The sequence below is a fragment of the Stegodyphus dumicola genome, chromosome 5, assembly GCF_044657685.1.
Source record: "Stegodyphus dumicola isolate Sdum_Otavi_A_Nest chromosome 5, ASM4465768v1".
Classification (NCBI taxonomy): Eukaryota; Metazoa; Arthropoda; class Arachnida; order Araneae; family Eresidae; genus Stegodyphus; species Stegodyphus dumicola.
The window spans coordinates 21,389,926-21,413,394 of NC_140772.1; the positions used below are offsets into that span (position 1 = coordinate 21,389,926).

The 23,469-nt window shown below is 34.3% G+C and overlaps 1 protein-coding gene across 4 annotated transcripts in view; it reads left to right on the plus strand.

The window, feature by feature from the left end:
• LOC118197475 (protein still life, isoform SIF type 1-like) overlaps window positions 1-23,469 on the plus strand; it is a 325,495-nt gene that overhangs the window by 186,041 nt on the left and 115,985 nt on the right. For 3 of the 4 annotated variants that reach the window (XM_085816492.1, XM_085816494.1, XM_085816493.1), the window contains exons 6-8: window positions 1,287-2,457; window positions 13,398-13,496; window positions 21,770-21,936. In XM_085816492.1, the coding sequence (XP_085672618.1) occupies window positions 1,287-2,457; window positions 13,398-13,496; window positions 21,770-21,936 (1,437 nt within the window). The remainder of the gene's footprint in view (window positions 1-1,286; window positions 2,458-13,397; window positions 13,497-21,769; window positions 21,937-23,469) is intronic. The other variant, XM_085816495.1, reaches the window with a different exon arrangement.

Here is a 23,469-nt window from a genome sequence, read left to right on the forward strand (position 1 = left end):
GGCACGAACAATGTCATCTCTCTAAAAACTTACTCACTCATTTTCCTTTGCTACGAACTAAGATTTACAAACTAAATACGAAGTACACGTTCTGCTAAGGACATCTGAGAATTTTAGACAGAAATAAAAATGTTGGATTGCAAATATCTGACACATTTTTACATAAGAAACACGTGAGCATTTGAAAATGGAATTCCTTAATATTTATGGAAATGCTTAATTTCAAGTACTTATGTATTGAAATTACGTCATATATTACTCTGACGGAGTGAAAATGAGTTAATCATACAGATTTGACAATTTTCCCTTTAGGGACTATTTCTAATATCCCAAAAAGTTTCCTAATTCTTTAATAAAATAAAGACCTATTTCTGAAGGCGTAAATAAAAATTTTAATTCCCTTAGTTTTATTAAAATGCATTATCTGAAAAAAATTCTTTGTATGAGCTTATTTGAGCTTAATTTTGCCATAGCAAGTTGTCAAGTGTCAAAGAATTATCAAGTGTAAAATCTTCTTAAACGATAATCCACCGTATGATAATTTAATGTTTCAGTATATTATATTCAAATATGCTACTTGGAAATCTCTTCAATGTATTGATAAACAATGATATTAATGTTAATTCTAGATTCTCTTCAATATATTGACTAATGTTAATATCAATATATTGGAGAGAATCTAGTGCCTTCTGAAATGATATCATTGAATATTGCTAATTTCAATGACATGATTGCGGTATGTGTTTAATTGGCTGAAATCCGTGTTATGAAAATTTTGATTCTGATCCTTTTAAATTCATGAAGTCCAATGCATTTATGTAACTTTTAAAATACTTCATAATAAATAAACAAAAAAAAAAAAAAAATGCGAAACTAATATTGAGAGCAAAAGCGATTCTCATTTAAATCATGAATTTCAACGTAATGAATCCTGCTATAAAACTATAAACGAGTATTATAAACTTTAACTTTTATAAAGATTATAATTTGTAAATTGCTTTGAATTTAAAAAATGTAAGATTTAGCTCAATTTTAGTAAATATGTTTATAGTTATCTACATCGATGTTATTCCCACAGCAAAGTAAGCTGTTAAAAGCAGAAGTAGAATGCTCTGTAGTAAACTCTATCTAGTATCAAAGTTCTAATATTTCAGCTGTGAGTCAATGTCGGAAAAAGGTACAGAAAGAAGCTCTGAACGGAGATTTTAATATTTTGTCCTTTATTTAGAAGTCGAAAATATCGCTTTTAAAGTTTAAAATAGCAATGAATGTTCCCTATTTTTCAGCAACAAAAGACGAAAGGAAAGAGAAAGCCACAATCGACACCCAGCTCGCCTTCTCGCAGTCGAGAGTTGCAATGCACCTGCATGACGGCGGAGAACCTGCACCGGGCTCGCAATGGGCGAGTCCGCTACACGGGCGCCGCCACCCTGCCGCGAGTGCAGCCACGTTCCGTGGACGACTACAAGATCTCCTACGACAACCGCAGTCGTGTCCAGACGCACGCATCGACAAGCTCCGTATACGACAACGTGGGAGCTGCGTCGTTACGCCGAGGAGTTACAACAGCCAGTGTCCACGGCCACAAGTTCAGCAGGTTGGACCAAAATATTTCCTCGACATCTACTACATCTGCGACGACTACAAGCACGACGTCAGCAAATACCACCGTTAAAACCTCTTTACAAGATAGGATATCAGACGTCGGATCGTCAGACAGACATCAACAAGATCGGATGGGTAATCGATCCGATCAAGCACGACAGCTGTATGCGCAGTCCACGCGAAAGGAACAGGCCAAGAGCATCGACTGCAGTCTAATGGCTGAGCGCAGGGAAAGGCCTCGAACTGAAGAACTACAACCTCAGTCTCGCAATAAATCAAAAAGCTCGGACAATGTCTTCGAGCAATCGAAGGTGGATGTTCCAGGTCTCAGCTTAGACAGCAACACTTTGAAAAGAATGCTTCATCCTCTACCTTTTAATTCTACCCACAGTTCACCAGAAGGAGAGAGTGAATCTGTTCTCACGGAAAGACTTGTAAGAAAGCTCAAAGAGAATGAAACACACGAAATACCTCAAAGTTATCTCGATATACTTCGAAGCAGACACTACCGGTCCGAAACTGGACGACGTCGAAGCTTGGAGAGAAGTTTGTGCCTGGATATGACGGACGTCGATCAATCGCCGCCTTCCGACCATTTTCTCTACGACAATTATGTCTACGCCACAACGCCCAGTTCCAGCAATGAGAACAGTGATGCTGGAGGACAATGTGTTAGTTCTGATGAAGGGCCTGGTCACCACGCCCCTACCCACACACCTAGCTCACCTACTAATAGGCTCTTGCTTGAGTATGAAATGCACCTGCGCAACGCCTTAGCTCGGGGGCTCGACGCCGAGAGCTATAGCCTACATACCTTTGAAGCCTTACTTACTCAGAGCATGGAAAATGTCGGTAAGTTTATCTTGCTGTATTTATGTTTAATCTAAGTGTACCTTTTCTTCGTTAGACGTTATCCTGAATATTAAGCACTGCAGCCCTGTGTGAAAGAAGTACCTTTAAAATTTATAACTGAATATTTCTGCTCATCATTTTAACAACATATTTCACACTCACTCAAATGCTTAGGTTAATATGACTTCCCTGAGAAATTATTATTCTACCTATAGAAAGAAAAGCACTCAGAAACGAGAGTAAACGTAACAAATACTTCAGTGTTAAGCAGACTATTTGAATGGTAAAAACATGAGAAGAACATTACTCAGAGTAATTTATAAATTTAGAGAGACTTTATAAATTTGTTAGATAATTTACGCATGAAAAAATTCAAGAGGTTGTTTTGAAGCCTTTATATCTTTAACTGTAACTAAAATTTGCCTACTTAAGGCCGAACGAATTAGAATACTGAATACTGTAGTTCGATCTCGGTTCGAATACCCACGATGTTTTCGTGTTTTGTTAGCTTTGATATTTTCGTGTTTTTCTACCCTTTGTAAACCGAATGCGAGTCCTCTGCCTAGTATCATTTGCCTGATGCAGACAGCCTTCGCATGCTCTGGCGTTTATGCCTAAACAAACAAGCGATTAAAATGCATATTTCATTACATTTTGGAGGGCATTCCCATACATTGTGAATAAAAAAGGCCGCCCATTTTGCATGGTGGTAGAGGTGTCGGCTATCATAGCTTTGGGTCCGAGTTAGAATCCTGGACGAGACACTGATGTTTTTCTTTGCGGTTCGGGAATACTAGAAATGTTGTACAGTTGTTACGGGGAAACACCGAAATCTGGAGAATGTCAACATTCACATAGTCTCTTGGTGTATGTCCGAAATATTTTCCAAATACTCTTATTTCTGACTTACACCGGTCAATGTCGACATTCACCATAGACTAATGGTGAATGTTGAACATATAACAATATTATATTTTCTTCTCCGTAATTCAGTCGCGAATAAACGCACTTGAGACTTGAAATAAGAACTTTAAGAACATGAGAACCTGAAACACACAATACATTCAAAATGAGAAAGGAAAATGATAGAAGTTAAAAACTTACTTAATTATGCAGTACGTTTTAAATGAGAAAATAAAATAACAGTAATAAAACACTTACTAAATTATGTGATTCAAATCTTATTTATTGCAAGAACTTAAACTATTATGGCACTTTATGACCTCTCTTTTCGACTTTCACCAGAGCATATCTGTGATTGTCGACATACAACGGTGAGGGTCTGAATATACAAGAATGTAGTGAAATATTCGGTCTTTCACCGACGTATTTGGTGAATGTTGATATTCTCCGGTGAAGTCGACATTCTCCAATTTCGGTCTTTCACGGTAACAGAGTCAAACGGCCTCTCGCGAGGTTGGTGGACGTGGATGACGACAGGAGACCTTGAGAATTCTCCGTAGGATTCCCGTTCGAAAGTGGGATGAACAGGGTAAATGCGTATCGTCACCTCTAAAATGGTCAGGGCTTAAGCCGAAAACAAAGCGCCTGACAAGAAATTGGAGAATTGGAAATTGGAGAACCGAAATTGGAGAATGTCGACTTTCACCGGAGAATATCAACATTCACCAAATACGTCGGTGAAAGACCGAATATTTCACTACATTCTTGTATATTCAGACCCTCACCGTTGTATGAGGGACTTTAAAGCATTAATGATTAATAAAATTTAGTTAAATAATAATTCAGGTTTAAATAATTAGCATTAACAAAGTTTTGCCTTCCAGAGTCTCGTGTTGATTTCTGAAATAAAGAAGTCACTGATAAAGAAGCCTTGACACGCATTGACAACATTTATAATTTGTACAGTTTAAAAATAAGCATCTTTAGTACTGGCTTTAAAAGAACTTTAGTGTTACTAAGTACATTTAGTACTGGCTTCATAGGAGTTTTCGTAATTTTTTCATATGCAGCATGAATATAATTTTTTCATATGAAGCCAGTTTCTCTTGAAACAAGTACTCCAAGTTTTGCCGTAATCGTAGTAATCCAGTCAAACCCAATAACTTCAGTACAGTTGAAAGCAGCGCTGAAATTTCTTAAGCAACCAAAAACAAATTCCAGGTTTTCATTTCTAAAATGGTTCCTTTATAAAGTCATGGAGGTCAAAAGAACACAAATTTCTTGCTGAAAGTAGTTAGTGGTTTCAATATCGTGCTAAATTCAAAAGCGTTATAGCTTAATCATCAATATATCTAAGAAAACTCGCGTTTTTCGTGTCTCGAAAGCTTGACTTAGGATATGTATCAGAGTTATATATAGCATTGTTCTAATATAGGTATTTTGACACAAAATCAGGCTTTTTCTGAAATGACATGCAATTTTTTTTCACATTTTTATTCTACTATTCAAATTATGCCAAAATGTAAAGTTTTTCAAAAATCGCGCGAGTAGTCTTTAAAAAATTAGCTCTCAAAATTTTAACTCCTCAGTGTTAATTGAATTTGGTATATATTTCTTTATATCTCCTTTTTTATTAAACTTATTTTTCCTTTTACACTTCAAAATTTAGATTCATTCCAAACAAAATTCGCCTTTTTACTTCCTTGAACAAAGTAAAAATGAAGTATTGTAATCGCGAAAAGTTTCAGGCAGCATATTTCAACGAAAAAGTCCATTTTGACCACTAGCGAATGCAATTTAACGATGTTTTTGCATGATATCTGTACGTAAGGACAGAATAAAATACTCTGTTCCTCCAAAAGAATTATAAAACTGCTTAAAATGAATTCTGAAGAGAATTTTTCGTGGCGTCTGTGCGAAAGTATGTACGTACGTACGTATCTCGCATAATTAAAAAAGAGTAGCCTCAGAATGTTGAAATTTTGTATATAGGACTGCTATAATATGTAGATGTGCACCTCGTATTTTGGTTGCAATCGGCCGCACCAAACGTATATAAATATATTTATATATATACCCACTCTGTTACCCGGCTCAATGATCTCAGTTTCTCTACCTTTATATGTTTGTAAATTGTACATTTTTTGCTTTAAAAATGATTGAATTATGCTGTTTTATCTTCCGTTAAGGTTTTTATGCCTTTAGTAAATCTGTAGGCAACATTTTTAGAATTATCAACAATTTTAAAGTTGTTTAAGTGCCGCTAAGCCTAATAATTTCCTTGATGGCGGCCATTGCTTGTTTACATTTGAAACAGCAGGATAGTGGATTTGTTGCCAATCTAGAGAAACTTAGCTTCGCAACAACAAAGATAAACGCCTTCATTTATTATTGCGAATTAAATCATGCTTAACCCTGTCTGGAATTTGTCGCGAAGTGAGAACTGAATTAATTGAATGATAAATACTCAGTCGTCTGTGAAAAACTGTTTCTTTTTTGTTTTGTTTGCTTAATTTCTTTTATACATCATTCTAGCTTTATTATAGTATTTATTTGAATAGAACATGAGGCAACGATTAGATAATTCTTTAAATGATATAAATTTTGTGCATTCTGAGTTTTAATATGAACGAAATATAATACTGTTAAGTGAATCTAGCGCCAGAGTATCGCTATGGTATGGTAAAAAAATATCGTGAATTTTAAAGAATGCATTTATTCTATTGTGGTTTATGCGCTGTGGGCGAAGTAGATTTAATTCAATCCAATAAGTTTAAATGAAATGCAAGAAAAAATGCGTATAATTTAATATTCCGTAGAAGGAAGTCATGTGGTGTACACATCAGATTTTTTATGATTTATTTTTAAAATTTGTATTTTTATAAATTTTTCGAAAAAGGATTTGAATTATAACCTGTAAAATTTTTAATATCATCTTAAAATAGATGTATTTTAAGGCCTAAATAAAAAAAATTATAGTTTTGTATTGACAATTTTCTAAAATATACATGAATTTACATATTGGCGCATTTTTAAATTTGGCACATTTTTTTATAAGCAATAATAACGCCAAGTATGGTTTACGCACTTTGTTTAAAATTATTAGAAAGTATGAACGACGATTTTTTTTCCCCAAGAAGTTCGCTAAGTGAATTGTTCTTAGCGCATTTTTTTTCAGTTTGCGCGAAGATAAATTTTAGATTTCTCCATAAATTTCTGCACAAAAATTACATAATTCAATATTTAGGCTTAATTTGAGTAGTAGAATCGAAATTTGGAAAAGAATTGGTATGTTATTTCAGAAAAAGTTCTATTTGGGGTCAAAATACCCATATTAAAACAGTGCTGTATATAAATCTAATATATATCCTAAGTCGCACTTTTCAAACACGAAAAACGCAATTTGAATTTCGTCAATCGGCCGAGTAAAAAGGGAGATATAGAACTGTCTGCTTTTCTTTCCGCTATGTACCTGTTCTATATTCCGTTCCAGATCCTTGGACATATATAATTCTCCAGTAATAAATAATGCGAAAGTAATTAATCAGTTCTTATTAAAAAACCTATTATTATAACATTGTTTAATACTGAAAGGGAAATGCAATGGGTGAAATACGTACTATACATAATGAATGCACTGAACATGATACTGTACGTAAATGCTTCTCTTCTGTCAAAATCGTAAAAACAACCTTGTATTTAGCGTAGGTATAATGAAACACTCAATCGATTTCGAGGGCAGCTAAAGGTCCCACCTCATCAGGAGAAAGAAATACCTAGAAAGAAGAAAATAAAGGAGAAGGAGTCTCAGAAACACGTGGTCATTATCAGCACTGCACGTGGTTATAACTGTATTTTTATTCAGAGTTGCACTGGCCACCTACCTTTACTGAGCCAGGCTATCTGATCAAGCATAAAGGACAAGAAAAATCAGCGAAGTTAAAATAGGGAGCGAGGGGCAAATGCACCTTAACGCTCAAAATCTGAAATTCAAATAATGGAAAGCAACCACTGAACGGATTTTTATACCCTCTCGTAGTACCAAACGCGAGGAGGTAACGCCATCTATCGGCAAAAATAACTGAATTAAGATAGTAGAATTTTAAAGGCATTAGGAAGGACTGGATTGGACTTCAAATCATTAACTAAACATGCTAAATCTATGGGAATATGAAAAGCCTCAAGAAAATCCAATTCACCTATGGAAGAAGCCTTTTGGATAATTTTTGCAGACCCAAAGTCAAAATTATGGTTAAATGTCCAACTATGATACACTATTGAAGACTTGTTAATTTCGCCTTTTCTGACATAAGATTCATGTTTTATGATACGAAACTTCAACGCTCTTTTTGTTTGGCCAATATATCTTAAAGCACACTGACACTGACTCTTCTATCCAGATCAAAAGCAATTTTTCGTCATGCTCTAATGTCTCTGATTTTTGTTTTGTTTTGTAATCGATTTCACCCCATTTAGCCAATTTAACAGTGTTTTTCGCAATCATAAACACCTTAGTGCTCAGATACGGTCCAATAGCCGAATCCCGAACCACGCATACCATTTTCATACTCTTCAAGGATTTCTTTTTTCACCTTTACAGTGATTTTCTTAAACTTATTTCTACAGAATGTAGAAAACATTTACGCGAAAAAACACAAAATTACTTGAAAGTTTATAGTTATAACGCGGATAGGTTACCGAATAGCAGCAACAGGTGTACAAAAGGTTCATCGGTAGTTATAAACTATATCTTGAAAGAAGTAAACAAATGTAGTGCACACACTCATGCCTCTTCGAAGTCGAATTGTATTTCAACAAATATAGTATACCAAATAAAAATTCAAACAAGACGTATACCAAGCTGGATGTATTTTCATGAGAACATATATCAGTTTTTTTTTTTTTTTTTTTTTTTTTTTTTTTTTTTTTCGTCGGTTTACTTTTCAAACTGTTGCCACAAAATGTTAGAGTCCTGCGTTATATTTGAAGAAATTAAATAATGAAAAATCTGCATAAATGATTGTCTATTTCTCGCATTGTGATAAAACAATGGTCCATAGAGCCATCGAATTTTGAATGACGAAATCCTACTGCGAATATGGGCATCTGAAATCCCAAATTTGGAATTTGTTTTATTATAGATTTTATATTTTGTAAAACTTTAACGAATTTTTGATTTACAAACTCAATGCTTTAAAAGCGAGAAATGGCAACGTTATATAGAAAAAAAATACTTTTATCTCCAGCTCGCGAGACTGTGTATATCGGAAATTCTAAAGATATGCTTAATTTAACATTATTTTGCGATATTGCTCTTGAACTGAATTTTATGGTTTAAGTGCAAAGAACATGATATTTAATAAATAAAGGTAACACTTAAAACGTTAAAAAAACGCCCCTTTGGACGTAATTTAAAATCTGAAAAATTTCAGATTTTTTTTTTTTTTTTTTTTTTTTTTTTTTTTTTTTTTACCGTTGTATTTCACTTTTAGTTCGTTCGCGGATCGTCACTGAATCTCTGCCTTTACGAAACATTTTGTGCCACTCGAAAACACGACTTCTTGAAACTGCCTAGCTTGCATATGCTTTCTTAATCCTGTTCCACGTTTTACTAGGGTTTTTCCCGATCTTAACGCTTTGCTCACAGTCAGCATTCATTGTGTCAACGAACTGCACATACACTGTATCCATGTACACGTCGACCTATTTTCACTTAAGTAAAACATCCCAGAATTGCACAAAAATGGCATTGCGCACACTCTTGACTTTATCCATGTACACATCGACCAATTTTCACTTAAAAAGTCAAATAAAATTGACAAAAATCCAATTCTTCTTACTCTTGTAAACAGCGCTAAACAAATAAGTGGGCGATTCTGCACTTTAGCAGAGAAATTGTTTCTAAGTGCTTATTAGCTAAAATCACGATCGGAATTTTCCGGAAAATGTCACATGACATGTCTCATGGTCTCTCACTTATCTGAGACAAAATAATCTGTGATTCGAACTGTGTACTTCTCAGATTATTGTTTAAGTCCTAGCTAGTAACCTTTATCGCCTTACCAAAATGTCGCCAAACTACCTGTTACCATATTCTAAAGATTAGCCGTTTTCTGACAAAGGATGTATATACTTTTGGTGCGGCCAATTTTAACCAGAAAAGGAATGTGCACAACTACATATTATTGCAGTCCTATATACAAAACGTTCTGAGGCTACTCATTTTTGAGTTATGCGAGACACATGCATAGGTACGTACAGAGCTCCCGAAAAATCTCTTCTAAATTCATTTTAAATCCATTTTATAATCGGTTTGGGGTAAACGAGTCCTTTATTCTGTCCTTACGTACATATCTCACGCAAAATCATCGCTAAATTGCATTCGATAGCGGTCAAAATTTATATTTTCGCTGAAATATGAAAACCGAAATTTTTCGTGATTACAATATTTCCTTTGCTTCGTACAGGGAGTAGCAACAGACACGTTTATTTATGAAGCTAATAATTAGATTCATGAAAATATTAAGCTGCCAGAAGAGAAAAATTAAGCTGGTACTTGAAAGAGCCTATTTATCTTTAACATATGCTTCTAGTATTAAATTTCAGTTATAAGAGCTTGTAAAAAAATAAAACATACAATCATTATAGTATTACATGCAAATGTATTTATGTAGTATTAGAAGTTTTAATACATAGTAAGAAACTTATATGTTGCCGAAATACCTACATTTCTTAATTAAGGAAATCTGCTGAAGTTTAAAACTAATATTAGCTTATTAAATTTCGTTTTCATTAACATACATTGAAATAAAAATACATTTAAGATTTTCTGAGAATGTAACAACCTAATAAATTGTGTGAAATTAAACTTGTAGGGTTTATATTTATTTTAACTAACATTTATTTTAAGCTATCTTTCCTGTCAAGCCTTTACTTTCCCATAGAATTGCCAATGCCAGAGTATGTAAATCGTAGTAGAACGCGCAGAGTATTCAAATTTTAGCAGAAGTAAATTGAGTTAAATAGAAGGGAAACGAGATTGTAAGTGTGCTTCTTGAATCACGAGCGTGAAGGTTGTTTGGTAGAAAGTTTAAGAACCGCGCGTTTCGGCCTGTGGGCCTATTTCGACAGTTCGTTGAATCTTTCAAATTCTTAATCAGAAAGTTTGTTTAATCTCAGCTGTATCTTAGAACGCGGTTAAGTTAGTTACGATTATAGAGCCTCGTAGGTATTGACTTCGTTATTTATTCATCCTGTCATTTATTTTTAGTTGCATTTTTGTCTATTTTGTGCAACCGCCGGGTCTGCGTAGTTTGTGAGCGTCAAGTGAACGCAACTGTGATTTCTAAAGTGAAATAAAAAGGGAATTAAACCCTTCTTAAGAGTTGTGTAATTTCCAGTTCATAGCAGTCACTACTACTGTTGCTGACAAGTTGGGGGCCTCCCCACATCATAAACTATTAAATCAAACTGAACACATTATTTGAACATAAAATTACAAAGCAAAACGAAATGGCAAAAAATTTCATAAAACGATCCTTTGTAATAAGGATGCAGGCTCTGCATTTTCATACAGGAATTATTTATCAATTTTCAGCTTCCGCAGCGGAAAGTTAGTCAGTACTGTAACTGTTAACACTACAGATAGAATAATTTTTGGTATTGGTGGTGGTAGACAATAAGCCACGAAATAATTATAGACTTGTTTTTACTAAAATTAACAAAAATATGAGTTTTACTATTTTTAAAGATTTTTTTACTATTTTTTAAGATGTTTTGGAAATTTAGGGATCCTTTGTCCTTTATGTGAGTGAGTAATGCAATATTGTTTTATCGAAATACAGTATTGTATTACCGAAATATTAAATGATTTAATTTAAATGAATGCTATCAAACATGCTACCCTCTAATTTTGCTCTTACTCTTAGAGATGTAATCTCAAAAGCTAATTATAGTTTTATAATTTATCATAATTATAAAATATATAATTAATAATTTTTAAGTTACAACTTTCCAGTGTTGTGTTCTTTCCTTTAAAAAACTGAATGCTTTTCCGTAATAAATAATCGGAACTACTCTTATATACGCCCTCAGGTCACCAAATTTCTCGCCAACCAAACGTGGTTTTTGCACATGCAAAAACCACGTTTTGAAAACGCAATGTAAGCTAAAAATCCGAAACAAAAACAAAAATTTAGATGGCAAAAACGTTAAGTTTCTAACCAAAAATATTTCACAAGAATCCATGTACACAGCGATACGTTTTAAATTCAAAAATCCTCTACGAATTGCACATTCTAGGCATCGAAGGAATCTACGAACTACGCACACCTCGCTTCAATAAATGAACATAACAACAATAAATTTCAAAGAATACCATGTGCACAGCATTCTGTTTAAACTTAAAAAAACATCTACAAATTGCACAATCTAGACATTGCGCACAAATCAACCAAATAAACTAAACTAAACTACAAACCATTCAAAAAACAACACTAACAACAGAAATTCATAGTAAAAGAACAATGAACATAACATTCTACAAAATAAAAACAGTAAAATAAAACGCACTTACCATAAGACATTCCTGAATAAAATTTCGCCAGTCACACAACGTCTCTGAACAAAAGTGCCACAATTTTGCTATATCACATGTCCTTCTGAGATTCAAAATTTCGAAAGTAAGGATAAAAACTTCCTCCAAAGTTAACTTACTACACGAAGACCACAATCCAAATCTTAAACTCCGGTGACAGCCACATACTTTACCAGAAACCATTTGACTGCAAATCCACACAAACTATCAAAAATGCCCTTCTCCGTCCGAATTCTCATAGCAGCTCCGCATTTCGGACTCCGTTTTAAAAGTCCCACAGAAATTCCAAAAATACACTTCAACCCTCATAACACACACGTGAACAAAAGACTCGTTAACAACTCCAACATCGTACCTTTTAATAATAAACTTACTTTTCACACAATCTAAAATAAGCGACTGAGATCTTGCCACCACGTCTATCATTGCAACATAGGCCATTTCAAAACACGCATGACACGAACCAACGAGCAATTAAACCACTCCAGTAAAAGATTTTTCAACGTCAACAGAGTTGTCATACAACACGCAATAGCGCCAAAAACCAGCGCAGAACACATATCGCCACATTTGGTGATTTGGTGATATTAGGGCGCATATAAGAGTAGAGCCAAATAATCTAATCTAATTTAATCATTATAATAGCTTATTTTATTTATTTATTTATTTATTTATTTATTTATTTATTTATTTATTTTTGTTAACTGCCCAGACGGAAAAGTGGTTAGTGACTCTGACTGTCGTACCGGAAGGTCAGAGTTCGAATTCCAGAGAAGGCATGGATGTAAATTGTCTGTTCCTTCATAGACGGCAACGATGGCCCCTTGTTATTTGCTTCCATAATAAAATTGACCTCCGCTTCGGGCCTTATTGGCCAAAGCCTAAAATTTCTCGTTCGCGCCATAAAAAACTGTTTTTTTGTTATAACTGAAATATGTTTTAACTATGTGTCATAAGCCTAATTTCGGTGGTGTCATTTGATTGATGTCATAATTGCATAAATAAATATGTTTACTTCCTTAACTAAATTTCTGTTGATAGGGGTAATATTTTAATTATCAATTTGCATTCAAAATTGTCTTTAAGTTTTCGTAAACTTTTAATTTCAAGTGCTGTATTTTTAAAAGTAAATGTATTGTTATCTCAAGACAAAAATCTGTGAAGAATGGCTCATTATACGTTGTTTCCAATTTGCCTATCAAGACATACTTTGCATCAATAGATCAAGAAAACATCTTGCTTCACGATTAACTTTCACATTTTCCCCCAGTAATGCCTAAATGGTGAGCTTGCACTAATCATCAGCACTTGAGCATGCACGTGTAATTGTTTCTGCTGCATTGTTTTCTTTGCTATTTAGTGAGTAGTCCCATATTTCTGTTCTTTTTCCCGTGCACGTCCGTTGCTTGAGACTTTGTTTTGCTTCTTCTCCCCCTTTTAGTTGCTTTAATGCGTGAGGTACATGCCGAATTGGAGGCCATCAGGCAGGAGGAGAGAAACATCAGCCACCCAGATGGAATGACCGGAAATGTTGAAAAAAGTGAGTCTACAATCACTTTTTTCCTTTCCTTGATTCCTCTCTCAAAGTTTTGAATGTGTTATCTTGTTTATTTGTTTGCTGACTTTGTACGTTCTTTTGTTATTGGATGTATCTTTGCATGAGTGTTCTTCCCTCTTTTCCTACTGTTGTTTTTATTGTATTTTGTACCTTCTCTAATTTGCAACCGAAATTTATATAAAATTATTACAACAGAACATTACGTAAGGCTCCTACAGTACGCTCTGCAATGGAATTAAACTGACTGTATATAGAACATAATAATGTGAAACAAGCGACATTTATAAATGCTAGATGTGAAAATTATTAAACTGAGAAATCATAAAATGGTAAACTTGAGGATCAATATTTCAGTAAACTAATATTTAGTCTTTCCGCTTTTTCTAATAGAAAGTATACTAAATTTTAAACGTAGTGGAACAGTTGTTAATAACACACGGTATTGACTGTTAAAGTATGCTAGACATTCTTAAACAGTGACTGCAGATTTAATTTCTTTAAATACTAATCCTAGCAATGTACTTCTATTTCTAAAGTTTTCAAAATAAAGAGTGTGTGTGTGTGTGATTATGGCAAAGCCTCGAGGGCTATCTGCCTGAGGTATGCCTTCGTGGAGGACGTTCTGATGGAAACTGGCTCGTATACTTTTACACATGGGGAAAATAACGGAAACGCCCATGCAGCCAGCCCGCTCGCGGGATTCGAACCTCGGACCGAACTACCAGTGTTCAGCGACTTTACCGCTCGGCAGCTGGTGGGCTTTAAAACTAAAGAAGAAAAGTGTTATGAGAACATGTTTTAACATAATACGTGGCATGCCCGCATCAATATATGATCTAACTTTTCATATCATTCCCTAAGAATACCATGTGCACAGCATTCTGTTTAAACTTAAAAAAACATCTACAAATTGCACAATCTAGACATTGCGCACAAATCAACCAAATAAACTAAACTAAACTACAAACCATTCAAAAAACAACAATAACAACAGAAATTCATACTAAAAAAACAATGAACATAACATTCTACAAAATAAAAACAGTAAAATAAACCAAAGCTTAATGAGACATTTACGCATGATATGATACGTGTAAAATATTCGAAAAAGACTTTACTGGTTTATATTCATTGCTTTTGGATACACCAATGAAATTCACGTCCATTTTTACAAGAATTAAGAACTTATTACATTTGCAGTTGATTACACGAAATACCTACTGTGCATATCCTTGCAAATCAGGCACATAAAAATATGAAAAGGTTTTTGGCCTTAACTTAACAAGGAATAATTCATATTTTCTCAATGTATTATTTCTGTGCCATGAATAACATTGTAGCGTGCGTACGGGTTCATAATAGATTGAATGCACAAGTCTAATAATATGTTAATAAAATTTATTTTTATCAAAAGAAATATTTCAGAACTGCGGAATTTTGCACAGAAATATTCGTAGGAGAATTCACAGTATCACACAGTATAATCAGTGGTTCCATTTCAAACTAAGAGCGTTAAACACAATGCAATGCAAAGAGCATAAAGATGCTCTCTGTTTGGTCTTAAATAGCTTTCAGCCGACCGTCGAGATATTTCTAGTGCTTTTTGCTTCTCCAAATTACTAGGAAGCAATACAAGGGTGGAATTCCTTTACTTGTAGTTTTAAAACATTTCTTATGAGATTCTTTAACTTATTATGAGAAAGTGTGTAATTCGAACTGAATATCTGGAGTCTGTATTTAAAAATGTTTAAATCCTGGCCTAAAAAATGACCACGTTTTTGGAAAACTTTGCATAAATGTAAGTTCATTATAAATTTAATAATTTATGCTGTTTACATTTAATGTGAAATAATTCAATTAAATCGTGTTTAAAAGACAGAAAATAGCATTAGAATAGACAATAATAATAGAAAATAGCATTAGAATAAAATTTACAAAGCTTATTATTTTATTAAATTAATTTATTATTTTTATTAAATAATTCGATTTTATCTTGTAACAGATCATTTTTAATCCATAAGCAGAGTAAGCTATAAAAAAATATTTCTTTATTTTTAAATAAAAAAAATTATTTCCTTATTTCTTAAATTTTGTGTCTTTGTGTAATTTGATCTTCTATGATTTTCGTTTACTGAATCTGATGCCTATATTAACTTGAGGATTGGTTTATTTAATAAATCAAAAAACTTATTAAGAAGAAGAAATTTTGAGTATTTTAATGCCCAGGTTAAATCATATTACAAAATAACTAGTTAATTTTTCACAATTTTCAGTTTATAGAATCAGGTAGGAATTTCATTGATTTGAAGAATTCTTAATACGAGTATACTGAATGCTGCTTTTAGGCTAAACCATATTGATTATGACAACTTGAAATTCATGTTTATTTACTCGTAATGTTTGGGTATAAATATATGCTTCGAAGGATTTGAAAGTTTCTTTATTCAGAAGGCATTTTCATATTTGAAACGACGCTTGGGCATTTTTATATTTCTGAGTTAAAGTATCAAAATAAACTCTATACCTTATTCAGAAATTCATTGTATGTTATAATTCAAAATCAGTCTTATTTAGTGGTTAAGCCAATTTGCTGCATTTGCGAAACAGAGCTATAAAAACTCCTGCATCCTAATAGTTCTGCTGAAACATTAAATAAAAAGTGTACATTTGTCATAATGGAAAGGTAAAATAATTCTTGCTATTAAAATTAATGATAATGTATGTAGACGCTACTACGTTTTTCGAACGCATAAAATGTGAGAAATCAACTCCTCCTTCTCCAATATCGAAAAACACGGATCTTCCAGGACTCTAACAAACTTTCTTTCGTAGAGATTTGATACAATTTATCTCAAGTTTTTCTATTTTTATATGTTTAATATGTTGTTAAATATTGTTCATGTGTTAGGTTTGAAGAATTACATCAGTTTTTGCGTTAGGAACTTACACACAAAGTACTCATTCCTAAGCATTTATTTTGGACCCGTAAACGGGTTTACTGATAATGAGTTTAAATAAGGGGCAACTCGGTTAGTTATTTCTGCACAGTTTCGTCTAATTTTTAGTTAGAATTTGTTTAGTTCCTTATTTTCTGTCTTAAACTAAGGCCCAAGGGGAGGCTTTCCTGTACGTCCGAGATGGGACGTCTGTCAAATATTTCTTTGATTAAATAAAAATGTACTTCAACCCTTCCTTGGACTTTGTCTTCATGGCTGTAAGAAGACCAACGAATAGTCGCTAGACTCTTCCTCAAGTTTCTAGCTGCCTAGAATACTAAATTAACTAGAACTTTATACTGTGTTAGAAATTATCACATTTCCTATCGCAGTATAAATAATTAGACCATCCAGCTTGCATCGAAGGCCTGTGATTCTAATCCCATCAGGAACAAATTTGAACTTTCAACGCCCTAAAGTCTAAAATTCTCATCAACAACAAGTGAACAAAAAGATGTTCTTGGACAATATCTAGTCACCATCCGAACTCTAAATTATGCTTATTGGGTCTCATAAGATGTTCTTGGACAATATCTAGTCACCATCCGAACTCTAAATTATGCTTATTGGGTCTCATAAGGTCTTCTTGGACAATATCTAGTCACCATCTGAACTCTAAATTATGCTTATCGGGTCTCACACTTCTTACCTTTTTCTCTTTTAAGGGGACTCGTACACCTTAAACCCCTTAAGACTTCGAATATGGGACTGTTGCAAGAATTAGGATATTTTATTTATTTTAAAAGCAATTACTTCCAACTTTTTACATCTGGCTCCATATTATAGCTGCTTTATGAACTAGTAACCAGAACGTTTGTGTTGCTACAAATATTTTTATAATTTAATCTGCTTTGTAACAAAATTGTTTATGCGTTCACGTCATGTTTCCCCCTTGCATGAACAGTTTAAAACATTCTGTTGCATAATTTAATATGTAGCTTTCATAACATTTGTAAACTACTGTGAAACAAATTCATGTTAAATTTTTATTTTATTTGGAGTTGAGTTTATTTAATGTATTTTACTAAAAACGCCCGCAATGTTTTCGTGAATAAAATTTTTTAATATTAAAATATTCATCAGATTTTGCATCATCAGAAGTGCCCATATAAAGAATTCCACCAAATTTCAACCAAAATTATGCATAAATAGCAGTATTGGAGAACTGGGGGGATATTTCAGGTACAAACAGGTACTTCTGACACTAATAAAAAAGGAATCTATCCTCTTAGATGATTAATAACTGCGTACGTATATACGATGGACAAAATCACATTTTAAACATATGTTACAACTATTACAAGCTGGTTAACAGAAAAGGATTCAAGAAAATGAAGGATTCATGATGTCTTTTAATCGACTCTTCTGTCAACACAGAAAGGACTCCATAAGAGAACACTGTTTACTTAAGCACTTTTGGCAAGAAATACACTGAAGTGACAAAAATCATGGCATAGCAATATGCAAATATACAGATGGCAGTAGTATCGCGTAGAAAATGTATAAATGCGAAGTGCTTTGGCAGGGCTTTCATTTGTGTTCAAGTTATTCATGTGCAGAGGCTTTCACGTGATTATGGCCGCACGACGAGAATTAACAGACTTTGAACGCGGAATGGTAGTTGGAGCTAGACGCATGGGTCATTCCATTTCGGATATCGTTAGGGAATTCAACATTCTGAGATCCACAGTGTCAAAAGTGTACCGAGAGTATCTAATTTCAGGCATAACATCCTACCATGGACAGCGCAGTGGCCGACCACCTGCACTTAACGACCGAGACCAGCGACGTCTGCGTAGAGTTGTCAATGTTCACAGAGAAGCAACACTGCGTCAAATAACCGCAGAAATCAATGTGGGACGTACGAGGGACGTGTCCGATAGGACAGTACGGCGAAATTTGTCTTCCTTAGGCTATGCCTGCAGAAGACAGACTCGAGTGCCTTTACTGACAGCACGACATCGCCTGCAGCGACTCTCGTGGGCTCGTGAGCATATCGGTTGGTCCCTAAACGAATGGAAAACTGTTGCTTGGTCAGATGAGTCATGACTTCAGTTGGTAAGAGCTGATGGTAGGGTTCGAGTGTGGGGCAGACCCCACGAAGCCATGGACCCAAGTTGTCAACAAGCTGGTGGTGGTTCCATAATAGTCTGGGCTGTTTTTACATGGCATGGACTCGGTCCTCTGGTTCAACTGAACCGATCATTGACTGGAAATGGATACCTTTAGCTACTTGGAGGTCACTTACAGCCTTTCATGGACTTCACGTACTCAAACAACGATGGGATTTTTATGGATGACAATGCGCCATGTCGCCGGGCCACAATTTTTTGCGATTAGTTAGAAGAAAAACATTCTGGACAATTCCAGCGAGTGATCTGGCCACCTAGATCGCCCGACATGAATCCCATTGAACATTTATGGGACATCACCTAGAGGTCAGTTCGTGCCCAAAACCCTGCACGGTCAATACTTTCACAATTATGGACGTCTATAGAGGCAGCATGGCTCAATATTCCTGCAGGGGACTTCCAACGACTTGTTGAGTCCATGCTACGTCGCGATGCTGCACTTCGTTGGGCAAAAGGAGGACCGACAAAATATTAGGAGGTATCACATGACTTTTGTCACTTCAGTGTATAACATCCAAAGACCAGTTTATATTTGGAGAAAGAGTTGCGAACTCATTATTTTCACGATTGCTCTTGACATCTAATAGAAATCAAAATTTAATTCTGTAACAAAATGATAATTCAATCAAATAGCAGATCAGAAATGTATGCTTAGAAATAGATGCAACAAAATTATAAAAAAAAACATTATGAAAACTCATGGCAAAACCTAAACCGTAGCTGGTGACAACCTGTGACGTTCGTAATACATAGCAAACTTTTACTGTAACTTCGAAAATAAAATGCATTATTCAAGCATACTTTACGAAATAAATAAAAAAATCAAATCAAATATATATATATCAGCAAATAGCTCCAGTATGCACAGAAAAACTCAGTGAAAATCTTTAGCAGATACTGAAATGAAAAAGGAAAATGTCTGATACACTAGGAAAGGTATAAATGTAAATTCCCCTGCTATAGCTAAACCAAACACGTATTTGAGATGCGCTACGCATTATTTATGCATCCAATAGCGCTATCATCTTCAAACAACTATGCAGTTCCTGTGGAATCAATCATTAGGCTGTTATGAACTCGCAAATATGTAACGTCAAGAACTTTTTATGCATATACTTTTATTTTTGTGCATTCTAATATATATACCATTGCCAAACAACTTAAATGGCATATTGGTATGCGTTTACCACCTCCTTTAATGCTACAACATAAGAATGTTGTATTGTTACTATTTACAGTACAGTTCTGGTGTCTAACAATTTGATTTTCTCTCCCTAGTATTAACACCTAGCAGCATTTTCACATGGTACAGCAATGAGAAAGAATTATAACTGTATCGCTAAAGGCAAAGCCATAGCGTGCTATCTTGCTTAAAAGTAAACTCATTGAAACATATAATCTTTTCCAATATGAAGTCTCTTCAATTTGCTTTTTCTAAATTATATGAATTTCCTATTCTTGTCAAACTTTCACGTTCACGGGGATTGAATCTTATTGCTTGCGAAATGTCCTTGTACAAAGTAGTGTAATGCGAAAATTTTTGGGCATTATATATCAGCGGAATCCATTTTGACCATTCCTGAATCCACTGGACGACTTTTTTTTTTTTTTTTTTTTTTTTTTTTTTTTTTTTTGTGTGTGTGTGTGTGTGTGATATTTGTACGTGCGGAGAGAATACGGGACTCTTTTGCCAAAACTGCGTTATAAAATGGATTCAAAAAGGATTTTTTTTCGGGATTTCGGTACGCACATACGTATCTATGTATGTATGCATATACATAGCATAACTCAAAAACGATTAGCCCTAAAACGTTTAAATTTTGTATATGTGATTGCTATAGCATGTAGTTGTGCACCTCTTCTTTTTATTGCAATCGGTAATACCTAACATTTATATTAAGGGGGCTCATACACCTTAAACACCTTATGATCTTCGAATATGTGACTGTCGCAAGAATTGGGATATTTTATTTATTTTAAAAGCAATTACTTCCAATGTTTTACAGCTTACTACATAATATAGCTGCTTTAGAAACTAGTAACCAGATAGTTTGTGTTGCCACAAATATTTTTGTAATTTAATCCGCTTTGTGACAAAATATTTCGTCATGTTTCCACCTTGCGCGCACTATATTTTAAAAATGGCTAATGGTACATACTTGAAATTTCATGGAATTCTTTATATGGGTACTATTTTCTACGTGAACCAAAAATTTGATGAATATTTTAGTATTAAAACAATTTATGCAAGAAAATATTACAGATTTTTTTAATAAATACATTTTATAAACTCGACTCCAAATAAAATAAAAATTTAACATGAAATTTTTAGAATTTTAGGTTCACAGTAGTTTCCAAATGTTATAAAAGCTACATATTAAATATGGAATTAAATTATGCAACAGAATGTTTTAAACTGTGCACGCAAGGTGGAAACTTGACGAAAACGTTTCTCACAAAGCGGATTAAATTATAAAAATTTTTGGCAACACAAACTTTCTGATGACTATTTCAGAAAGCAGCTGTAAAAAGTTGGAAGTAATATAATTTAAAATCAGTAAGTTATCCCAATTCTTGCAACAATCACATATTCGAAGATTTTATGAATTTTAAGGTATATGAGTCCCCTTAAGTGTGTATACCCACCCCGTTACCCGGACTTTATTTTCGCAATCGTTTGTCATAGTCATACCCTTCCATAGTTTACGTGTTTTAAATGACAAAAATATTCATGTTTTAGCAATTTAAAATTAAAAAAAAAATAATTTACGACAAATTACTCGTTATGAAAAAATAAAACTAAAAGAAGTTTTACTCTAGTACGACAAAAATTGACCGGGATATTTAATCTCAAAATGTGCAATTTTTGTTGTCATTTTTAACTTACCTCGAGTAATCGGTTAATTATGTTAGAATAATTCCTGGGAGTAAGTTTAAATAAAGCGCAGGAAGGAAAATATGCATAATTAAAGAGGCCGTAGAAGGAAGCCATGCGGTGTTCCCATCAGATCTTTTATAACTATTAATAATTATGTTTATCCATAATTACGAAATCATTAAAAATATATTAGTGTTTTGCTGTAGGTAAAGAATTAACTTTTGCAGTAATAATTCTTATTTTTTTCAGGGTCTAAGTGCAATACTTTGCCGTTGCCGCCTTTCAGTCGCCATCCTGTAGTATCAATGGAGGGTTTGTCAGCAGGCAGTTCCTTCGAATTCAATCCTCCAGCTTCTGTTCCACAACAACCCTCTATAGAAAGCACCGATTCCCGAATCTACCTCACCTCCTCAGAAGTAAGTCACAACATGCAAAGCTTTGAACCCGTAACTTGTGTAAATATAATTAATATCCAACTTTATTACACAATGAGTATCCGTTTTAATATTGCTTTATCAGATGGAGTTTATTTTCAATCATTAGTGTTCAAAACAAAGATTCATAAATGGTAAACTCAGAACTTTTAATGTAGTGAAGTGAAAGTATTAAAAAGCAGAATTGCAGTTGAAAAATTAAATTTTTTCCCATTTGGCTTCTCATTTCGTTTGTCTATTTTCAGATTTGAATTTCATACTTTGTTATAACTGGCTTGTAACTTTACCGTATATATAATTTCGTTTGTCACAGTACTCAAATTATGAAATCAATAATTTACAAATGCAGGGTGTTTCGTAACTCATGGGCAGAAATTTAAGAGATGGAAAAGATGCATTTTAGAAATACATTCACCGTAAAGGTGCATTCATCCTTGAACAACACATGCGCACTGAATTCAGGCTGCGCTGCTATTGCAAAAACCAAAGTGCAAACTGGACACGTGGCTTATAATCTGCAGATATCAAGGCTTTTACTTTCTGTACATGTCCTGTAATACTCGCCAAAAAATTGAGTGGGACACATGTAAGACACGAGAAACCTCTCACGGGCTAATATAGGGACGATCTTCGACTGTTTGCAGAATATCCTCAACAGCCGCACACTCCTGCCACGGCCTGTATCATGAATGCCGGCAACAAAGGATCCCGTTCCACATAGGCACCAATGCACTCGCTCGAACGTATTTCTCTCGTCTGGCACTTTGTCTTTTGGGGAGACTTTGCCTATATACAGTCTTTCGGCTTTCAGTGTATTCCCATTCGCAAGACAATACGTAGGTAGGTAGGTAGGTAGATAGGAAGGTTACGTAGGACAAGAATGCCTAGTGCCTAACAGAGGTAAACAGACACGTGTCCCACGTCCTCCTCTAACTGGAGCAACACCTCCCTGCAGCCCCACGTGGCTGCACCGGGAGTTTTTTGAGGTTGTTAAAAGGATGAACATGGCATTAATAGGCTTGGATTACAGACTGAAGGAGGCAAGCTGTGGTGTTACAGATGGTAAGTGTTGGTTGTGCATTAGCACTGAAGGCGTAATGAGTACGTTTCCTCAAGCACAGTTTTCATTAAAGAAGCATAAGTCAAAAAATGAACTACGAAATCTTTATTTAATAAAATAGGATAATTTTGCTTAACTCAAGCATAGCAAAAAAGTAATAATCTTCACGGATATTAAAACACTGAAGTATTGAAAAGGAGATAACTTACATAGAATCATCATCAGTCCTAAATATCAGGCTTACCTATTTTAGGCAATAAGAAAAAAGAAACAGGAACATAATTCGACATAGTACCTGGAAAAGAAGAAAGTGCTAATTTGATTTAGACCTTTGGCCCAAGTACAAGTAGCTAGGGTGAAAATCGAATATACTGCATTGCACACAAACCTTACTTTCTCTCGCCAATATATATATCTTGGCGCACGTTCGTTTCGTATGCCTTTAGAGTTTCATT